Genomic DNA, 10,246 nt, shown 5'->3' with positions numbered 1-10,246 from the left:
ATGTTGATTATGTAATAATCTAGGGATAAGTAAATGTATGACTGGGCGCTTGTGGAGGGTTAAGGTGGTATCCTGATGTGGCCAAATTAACCCTCCTGCAGCTTTCTGATTAGTCAGGTCCGTTATAAGGTGGTCCCCTTCGAGTTCATGAATGTTATCTTCTTTTGAAGGCACTGTGCCAAGGCTCCATCTTTCTTCTCACGTTCCATCTCGGTGGGCGGAGGTAGGTAGGTATCTAGTAACGGCCATTTTGAGTAAGGAAGACAGGAAAAATATATATGTACATGTAGAGAAGAATACACATAGAAAAATAGACATTTTGCTTAATTCACAAGTGTTCATCACATTCCTTCACAGTCCCCCCTAAAATGTCTATATTTCTTCTGTCCCTCATACTAAAGTGCCTACTCACCTGGCCCAAACTCCTCTGGAACTTTTTTAGGGCTGTACATAGAGAAGGGCAGTAACTAGTTCACTACCCCCCTCGATACAGCCTGGAGAGGGCAGTCAGGTGCTATCTATCCCTATAACCCTATAGAACTGTAAAATTATGAACAGGGAGTGACTGTAGAGGGGTGAAGGGTTTGTCCTCTTCCATCATAGGGCGGTCTTCTTCTTCTTGGTGGAGAAATGTAGGTGTGCTATTGTCTACAGCTTTGCTCATTAGCTTCTTTACAAATGTTAGAATACAGCATACAATCAGGGCTAAAAGAACTAGGATTATTAGTACTGTTACTCCTATCTGGGCGAGCACCTTCTGCCACCCACTCATCCAGCTAAAATATTGATCCCAAGGGTCTGTAATACCTGAGTTCTTCTTCAACTCAAACGACAGATCTTCCAATTTCTTGATAGCTAGAGTAACCTTACCATTTGGACCAGTATTGTCAGGAATGTATGTGCAACAGGTTCCCGTTTTTTCTATCATTTTACAGACACCTCCTTTCTCAGCTAACACCATGTCTAAGGCCATCCGGTTCTGGAATGTCATATAAGAAGTGGGGGCTAACTGGTCAGCAATTCCCTGGAGGGCATCCCTGGTGTAATTCACGAATCTCTGTTGGTTATAATATATGTAGTTAATCCAATCTACATTCTTGTTGACGGTTATTATGGGGAGTAAAGACTCAAAACCAGCTTTTACCTGATCCTTAGCTTTGAATTCATCTGGGACCCCCCTTGGGACTCCTATGGCATCTATGTACACATGAGGATCAAAGCTTCCAGCGGGAGTTGCTCGCTTCCTCCTGTGGTTGGGTGCTGAGTCAGTGTATTTATCAGGGGTGTCCTATGTCAGGATATGGAGAGGCATAATGACCTTTGCAAGGGCACATTCACCAGTCCAGGTTCCCTCTAATCTGGTCCTAATCTTTTGATCCCCACAGATCCAGTATATGTCACCAAGGGATTGGACCTGGTTCTGTGTTAACTTTGCCGAGACACTACTATAGGTAGAGCAGTATCCTTCGGTGAAGTTACCCAGGAACCTTCCCTTACCCTGGTAGTTAGAGTAACAGGTGTAGTTTCCGGGATATATTGTGATGCCCTCTCCAGGCTTTGGAAGTTTGGTAGCTATAGGATACTCCTTTTTCCATGTTTCACACGCAGAGTGATCTGTGGACGTATTAGTGTACAGGCTGAGGAAACACTCCTCACTGTCTTGTGGGATATGAAGAGGGACTGTCCCTAAATGTGGCCTGGCACTACCACAGACATAGCAGTTGCTTCTGTTATGTTTGTGTGCATTGAATCTCATCCACTCAAGCCACAGATTAGTGTCAGAGAACCCGGTTTCAGCTGCCATTGTCTCTTCAAAGGTTGGGTTTGCCATTGCTATCATATCTTTTATAGCAGTGATGGAAGGTTTAAGGGGATTTGATATTGGTTTTGATGCGTCATACATATCTTTCAGGTAAAATTTTTCTATAGGTAAACCCTTCGATGTGTACCTACCCAACCAATAAAGTCCTGCATCTCCGGGGCTGGGATTCTCAATGTTTAAAACAAGTCTTTCTCCGTCATTACTGCACCCTGACTTCCAGATGGTCATACGTTTGAGGAGGGGTTTCCCCATGTAATCTTTCCTATTCATGGCACTCTGTGGTTCATACCCCCAGCCTCCTCCGGGACTCCATCCCACTGATCCCCAATGTGCACAGTTCTGTCCCCAATACTTATCCGTTAAACATATGTATATCTGGTCGGAATAGCTTGGCATCATACAAGCCCGCAGTGCCCACCCTGAGTTATACCAGTTGCAATATTTGGGTATTATACTACAAAAATCAAAAGTAAACGTAACCACTTGTGTGCTGGATGAATTGTACCAAAATGTAGTGATACCATTTGTGTTAGTGATGGGCGCCTGTTGAGTACCTGTTTTGGTGATAATCACCTGCTGAGCTTTTATCAAACTTATTAGAAAAAGGATATACAGCACAATCATTGTGCTGTCGGCAGAATCTTGTCTTCAGGAGATTGGGTTTTCTTGCAATGGGAGGCTTGTATCCAGGTGCTTTTCCCTTCTAGCTTGACTGATGTAGCTGTAGTCAGCAGCACCTGGAATGGTCCTTCGTATCGGGGATCAAGTGAATTTTTCCTTACAAATTTCTTCACCAACACCGTCTCCTGGCTGAAGACTATGGGTTCCCGAGTCTGTTTCTGGATCTGGAATGGAGGAAAATACTCGAGAATGGATACTAGTTAATTCTTTAGACAAACGTGTAACATAACTAGTTAACACATCAGACTGTAATTGCAACTGCTGTGGGGAGTAACAGCCAAGTCTGGGGGCTGAACCAAACAAAATTTCATAGGGAGACAGGGCATGTTTCCCCCGGGGGGTGTGTCTGACACTGAACAAGGCAATAGGCAAACTATCAGGCCAACTCATGTTAGTCTCTTGGGCCATCTTTAACATCCTATTCTTTAGAGTCCCATCCATCCTTTCTACCTTCCCACTACTTTGAGGGTGGTATGGGGTGTGTAAAGCCAACTGAACTCCCAGTGCTGCCCAAATCTCTTTTGTTAAGGTTGCTGTGAAAGCTGGGCCCTGATCACTCTCTATCACCTCTGGGACCCCAAATCTACATACTATCTATCTTTTTTAGCCGTGGTTTTAGCTGTCATGTTTGTGACTGCGTAGGCTTCTGGCCAGCCTGAGGACATGTCCACCACCACCACTAGGGCGTATTCATATCGGCCGCTTTTTGGCATCTGTATGTGATCAATTTGTATCCTTTGGAACGGATATAGGGGTTTCGCCAAATGTTTCTGCGGTGTCTTTTCTGTCCTTCCCGGATTGCATTTCGCACATACTGCACATGAGGCACAGTAGTTCCTGGTTAAGGTGGTTATTTCCTGGGGCCCAATAATATTTGCTGATCAACGAATTCATTAAGTTCTTAGAGAGATGTGCAGGTCCATGTGCCCATTGGACAACTGATGGATACATATATTTTGGTAAACAGGTTTTCCCTTTCATCAGATACAGATCTCCTTTGTATTCTGCTCCTTTGTCGATCCATTCCAGCCTTTCATCTGTGTAGGCCGCCTGTTGCATAGAGGCTAGGTATAGTCTGTCAGATGGCACATGCACTGCCAAAGGCATCTGTACTGAGGATTCACTCTGCTCTTCAGCCGCTTTGGCCGTTTTTCGTTGGTTTGTTGCTGCTTGTTTAGCCGCTTTGTCCGCCAAGTGGTTTCCCCTGGCCTCTTGAGAGTTCAGCTTGCCATGTGCTTTAACCTTCAAGACAGCCACTTGTTCCGGTAGAAGTAGTGCATCCATTAAATCTTTGATGGCAGGACCATGTTTCACCGGTGTTCCGGCCGCTGTCAGGAACCCTCTATCTCTCCAGATGATACCAAAATCATGAGCTACTCCAAGGGCGTATCTTGAGTCTGTGTAAATGTTGGCTCTTTTGCCTTCTGCTATCTTGCACGCTGCAGTGAGGGCTTGAAGCTCTGCTTCCTGGGCAGATACAGTTGGTGATAATGCTTCTGCTTGTAGGATTTCAAATTCAGAAGTCACAGCATAACCTGTGTGGTACTTGCCTCCTTCATCTGCATATCTAGAGCCATCCACAAAAAGCATGTAGTCAGGGTTTTCCAGAGGAATTTCACTCACTGTAGGGAGATATGAGGTTTCCAAGCGCATCATTTCAAGGCAGTCATGTGGAGTGTCATAGGGGTCTCCTTCTTCACCTTCTCCTACTCCCCCCTCGAAAAACGGCAGAAGGGTGGCCGGGTTGAGAGTGAGACACCTTTGGAGGGTCACGTTGTCCGGAAGTAGGAGGGAGATTTGCAGCCGTAGATGTCTGGCCGTGTGTCGGAGTTGCACCTGATTTAAGATGGCAGCAATGTCATGTGGTGCCAGAAGAAGCAGGGGGTGTGCTAAGACAAGGTCTGAAGTTTTGTCTAGGAGTGCTTGGGCAGCAAAGACAGCCCTTAGACAGGAAGGACCACCTCTAGCCACGGGGTCTAGACGGCAAGAGTAGTAACCAATGGGTCTAGTCCGTCCTCCATGTTCCTGAGCCAGGACCCCTGTGGCGTGGCCATTCTTCTGCGACACAAACAGTTTAAAGAGTTTCTCATAATCTGGAAGGCCCAAAGCAGGAGCTGTGGATATTGCTTGCTTCAGCAGAATAAAATTGTCCAGGGCCTCGTTTGACAGGGTAAATGGCACGGACTTGAGAGCATCATAGAGTGGTTGCATGAGGATGGATGCATCAGGGATCCATGCCCTGCAGTAAGATATGAGTCCAAGAAAGGCATGCAGTTGTTTAGCTGCTTTTGGTGGAAGAATATCCTGGATTGCAGCCACTCGGTCTAATGTGATATGTCTTGTGCCTTTAGAAATGCAGTGTCCTAAAAAGGTGACAGTCTTGGAACACCGCTGTATTTTCTCTTTGGAGGCCTTACAGCCTTGTTCTGCAAGGTAGCATAGTAGACTTTCTGAATTCTCTTCAGCAGCATGGTATTCATTTGCATAAAGGAGAAGGTCATCCACATATATGAGAAGAGTTACTGTAGGGTGTTCCCGTTGCCATGTATCAAGGACAGAGGTTATGGCTTTGGCAAATTGGCTTGGAGAATTTTGCGCCCCTTGAGGCATAACTGCCCAGGTGTACTGTTTCTGTTCATGAGAAAAAGCGAAGAGGTACCTGTAGGAAGGATGCAGGGGAACACTGTAGAAAGCATTTGCCAGGTCCACTACAGTGAAGTACTCAGCTGTTGGAGGTATACCTGATAACAAGGTATGTGGATTTGGCACAATTGGGATTTCCAACACTGTCACTTCATTAACGGCTCGGAGGTCTTGGACCATTCTGTATTTTTCAGGTTCTCCTTTTGGGGTCCGTTTTTTCACCGGGAACAAGGGTGTGTTGCATTCAGAAGTACAGGGTATCAAAGCTCCATTAGACACAAGGGACTCAACCTGTTTTGAGATAGCTTCGGATTGAGCTGGCTTCAAAGGGTACTGTGGTTTTCTAGGCAGAAGTGCCCCAGGTTTTAGGTGTACCAGGACTGGTGGTACTTTTAAGTGACCAATGTCTTCCGGTCCTGTGGACCATAGGCCTGCAGGGATCCTGTCAAGTACTTCCTGTGGGATTGAACTTGGTGTTGTCGCTTCATGGAGTGTCAACATGAGCGGTAGAGAACATAAGGCAGATGAGTCTTCTAAGGATAGGGGAGTATGTAGCTTCACTCCACCTTCTGGTGTGAAAATGATTGAGGCCTGTAGTCTGGACAGTACATCAGCTCCTAGCAGATTTAAGGGGCATGTAGAAGACACTACAAATCTGGTAAGCAAGTCAGGAAATGTCCCCACTTGGAGTGGCTCAGTAAGGGGACTGGAGCGGGGCACCCCATCCACACCCACGCAGGAAACATCAATATTGGAAAGGAAAGTATGAGCAGGTAGGTCCTCAGCCCTCAACACACTTCTGGCAGCACCCGTGTCAATGAGGAAGGTGGTAGGTTGTCCCTGTATAGGTAACGTGACCTTTGCAAAGGGCCCCCCAGTCCCATTTGAGGACATTGTCATAAGGGGTGACACGGGTTTGCCCATTTCCTAGCGGGAGTTGGGGCGTGGTGGTTGTCGTTGTTGTGGTTGTGGTTGTTGTTGTTGACCATCACGGGGATCCTTGTCTTGTTTGTGACGTCTTGATGCTTTACATTCTCTTTTGAAGTGTCCTTGCTTCCCACAGTTAAAACAGATGATCTTGTCCCTGTAACTAGGCAGTGGTGGTGGTCGAGTGTAGGCGTGATCATCATCACGGGCTACCATGAGGGGAGTTGGCTTCTTCCCTTTCTGGTTTTCTATACCTCTGGCAACCAACAGTAGATCGGACATCTTCATAGAGCGGTATTCAGGGCGGGCTACCATCAGACCTTTTCTGACATCTTCTCTGAGCCCTGAGACAAAAGCAGTGGATAGCATATGTGTATGTGCCTTTTCATAATGAGAAAAGCCCAGATCATCAAAGGCCTGTGTGAGTCTGGCATGGTACTTCTCCACAGATTCCCCTTTATCTTGGACTATATCTTGAATTGTGGTAGTCTGATCCGCCAATTTCTCCTTCGCCCAGTCGTGGAGTTGGGTGCAGAACTCCACACCTGAGGAATAGGAAGTGTCAGTTGCCAGGCAGTCCTCTTTGAAGGCCGCCTGCATGACCGGCCAAAAGACATGTCCTGCTTTAATTTGGCAGAGGCTGATCAAGTCTTTCCAGGCAGCTGAATAAGTTTGTTGTATTTGCACTATCCTGCGATAGAAGGGCATTGTTGTTTTTCTGGGTCAGGCAGACATGTCACTAAGGTCGCTGCTTGTGATGGGGTAAAAGCGACATACTTCATTGGTGCCCCTTCTGGTAACCGGGACTGGTGTTGGGGTGAGAGCAGACGAAACCCTCGGAATTGTGAGTCAGGGGCTGGATTGGGGGTTAAATCAGCGGGTGCTCTTGTTGCCTGTGGTTGGTCGTCCCAGTCGGATGTGTCTTCATCACTAGTATATTGGACCTGTAATCCAGGGAGGATGGGAGTGTGGTAGGAACCATCCTGGTTTAAAACAGGGAGAATTGGATATAGGCCTTTGTTAGGCCTTCCTGGTATACCAAGATGGCCGTCTGCAGGAACTGTACTGGGTGGGGCAGGAAGTGAAGACATGACTGCACCAAGATGGCCGTCCACAGGAACTGTACTGGGCGGGGCAGGAAATGAAGACATGGCTGCACCAAGATGGCCGTCCGCAGGAACTGTCCCTGTGGGTTGCGTTTGAGTAGGAGTGGTGTGAAGATAATGGGCGGCAGGCGGAGAGTAAGGACCCTCCCCTTTATTTCTCCAGACACCATTATAGGGCGGGGGCTTATTGTCTTTACGATCTACTTTATGATATACATACATCATACCGTTTCTAACCTTGATCGTCTCTTCAAGCCATCCTTCAGAATGCAAAGCTTTTGCGGTTTTATACCAGGCTGTTGCCACGTTCAACAAGCCCTTATCACACAAAATTCCTTTGTAATCCCTGATTAGTACACGCCAGAATTCTGGTTGAAGCCTTTCCACGGGATCTTTTAATTTGCAGACTTTTGCAATCTTGGATAAATGTTTAACAGCCTCACTCCCTTCCCTACACTTCACAATATCATATGCAAACATTCCCTTCTCCGGCTTGCTAATATGCTGACCCATATTCCTCTCCCCCCCTCTCTGGGCCACCCAGCTCAAATGCAAGGTCCCTTACTCTTTTCTGTTCTTCTGCCGCTGTCTCAGCTGACGGCCAGAGGAGGCAGTACTAGCAACTAAACACTTAACTTGATTAAATAGTTTTGGCTGTGTGCCAATTTTCAAAACTCAGACCAGGGGTGACCAGAGCTGACCAGAGGTTCCCCTCCTGCAATAGAGGATGCCCCCTAAATATCTCTTAAATATTATAAGCAGATAAAGAGTTAATCTAATTTGAAACTTTTGGCTCAGTGCTAATAGGGTTCAATGGTCACACTAATTGCGGTAACCCTTTCTGTCCAAAAATAAATTCTATAAAAAAAAAAAAAAAAACAAAAAGCCACAAAACATCCAGCCAACTACGGCAAACTGTGTCTCCTGATAAAAACTGTTTTTTTTATCACGATTAGCACTCTTGCCAGCGGTGCCTACACTTTATACACAAATGTTTAAATGGCAAAACTCCAAAAAGTAATAATTCCATATATTTGGTAATGCTGAGACCGATTGTCCTCCTCCTGCTTTCTCACAAGAAAATAAAAGTATGCCAGCTGCGTGCGGGGGGGTTTACCAGCTAACAGCACAACAGTGCTAGTCTCAGAGAGAGAGAAAAAAAAACTGTCAGGGACGCACAGAAGGAGGGGGTTGAACTGGAAAAGAAAAAACTCAAAACGTAACCCCTTCCTCTCTCTGCCCCTCTCTCTGTTGCCCGTAGCAACCTCAAACCTGACTGGATTTATCGGTGCAATAATGTACGTTTCATTTCACAACACACACAGAACAAAACATAACTCCTGTCGTCTCTCTCTTGTCATGTGACCTCAACAGGTGAGTTTAACCCTCAGGGGTACCTTTAACCAGTCAACCCCCCCGAGTAACCATCCCGAAGGACGTATGTTGTAAGGTCCATCTTTTCAAGGGCAGACAGCTCACTTGAATCCAAGGCACGCTTACAACTATTGTATCAGCCTATTGAGACACACTTCAAGCAAAATGACAGACACTGAAGACATTACTCCTGCCTCCCCTAGTGTCGGGCATCCACCCGCAGCCGGGCTTTCCCCTCAGAGGATCCTTCAAATCAGTCGACCCCCTGAGTAACCCGTCCCAAGGGACGTACGTTGCAAATATCCGTCTTATTCACAATATTGGCCTGCTTAGTTGAGTATCATCCGCAAATACCGAGATTGTACTAGATATCCCCTCCTCTAGATCATTTATGAATAAATTAAACAGGATTGGTCCCAGGACCGAACCCTGGGGGACCCCACTTTCCACACCCGCCCAATCCGAGTACTCCCCATTAATCACCACCCTCTGGACTCTCCCCTGGTGCTCATAGAAGTAACACCGGAGTTCATACATGTAACAAAGGCACCCATACAGGTAACACCAGAGCTCATAGAGAGAACACAGGAGTTCATAGGGGTAATACAGGAGCTCATACATGTAACACTGGAGCTCACAGAGGGAACACAAGAGCACATAGAGGGAACACCGGAGCTCAAAAAGGTAACAGAGAAGCTCATACAGGTAACACCAGAGCTCATACATGTATTAGCTTCTGTGTTACCTCTTTGAGCTCCTGTGTTACATGTACAAGCTCCTTAATTACCTGTATGAGCACCTGTGTTACATGTATGAGCTCTGGTGTTCCCTCTATGAGCTCCTGTGTTACCTCTATGAGCTCTGGTATTACCTCTATGAGCTTGGGTGTTCCCTCTGTGAACTCCTGTGTTCCTTCTATGAGCTCATAGAGGTGACACAGATGCTCATAGAGGTAACACAGGAGCTCATAGAGGGAACACCAGAGCTCATACATGTAACACAGGCGCTCATACAGGTAACACCGGAGCTCATGAAGGGAACACAGGAGCTCACAGAGGTAACACAGGAGCTCATAAATGTAACACCCGAGCTCATACATGCACTGTATGTGATATAACAGATCAAAGGACTTTGTATGTTATATGAGGGATCTGTGTCCAGTTGCTGCAATGAGCCGTGGGATCCTTCCGGAATGTTATAGGAGGGGCCAGTGGCTTTGTGTCTAGATTCTGCGCAGAGGCTTAGAGATCCTTTATGTAAGTAATATGATGGCTATGTGTCTAGGTATTGCAATGGGGTCTGGAGACCCTTTCTGTAAGTATTGTGATGGGTTTTTGACTTGGTACTGCAATGGGGTCTGGAGACCCTTTCTGTATGTAATATAATGGGTTTGTGTCTTGGTACTGCAATAGGCTGGTCAGTGCCCAGCTCTCCCTTGTAGTCCTTTGGATGGCCCATAACTTCCTTAAATTAAACTGTGACAAGAAGGAAGTCATGTGTATTGGCACCCCTCCCCATCAATTATATAAGGTCAGTCCTAATAGCTTTCCTATAGATGGCACTGTACGTGAGCTTCAGTCTCAATTGAAAAATCAAGGGGTGATATTTGATGCTAGCTTAACCTTTGATCCAGATGTACAAAATGTCATCAGAACATCTTTTTTCCACTTGAGAAACTTTGCTCGGATGTGAC

The 10,246-nt window shown here is 46.3% G+C and overlaps 1 protein-coding gene and 1 pseudogene across 2 annotated transcripts; both read right to left on the bottom strand.

Annotated features, from left to right (window-relative positions):
• Positions 1–236: 236 nt before the first annotated feature.
• On the bottom strand, positions 237–2,562 carry LOC309547559 (annotated as a pseudogene). Its single transcript has one exon. The product of its transcript is annotated as an uncharacterized misc_RNA (transcript).
• Positions 2,563–3,226: 664 nt separating this feature from the next.
• Positions 3,227–4,269, bottom strand: LOC309548316 (uncharacterized protein; the record flags this gene model as incomplete). Its single annotated transcript, XM_082248255.1, has 1 exon — positions 3,227–4,269. Exon 1 carries the CDS (start codon positions 4,157–4,159, stop codon positions 3,227–3,229), a length of 933 nt encoding a protein of 310 aa, XP_082104381.1. The 5' UTR covers positions 4,160–4,269.
• Between the last annotated feature and the right edge of the window lie 5,977 nt (positions 4,270–10,246).

The sequence above is a fragment of the Pelophylax lessonae genome, assembly GCF_965119305.1.
Source record: "Pelophylax lessonae genome assembly, chromosome: 2".
In the NCBI taxonomy this organism is placed as follows: domain Eukaryota; kingdom Metazoa; phylum Chordata; class Amphibia; order Anura; family Ranidae; genus Pelophylax; species Pelophylax lessonae.
Note: the sequence above shows the minus strand (reverse complement) of the source record. Positions and strands in the feature narration are given on the sequence as shown.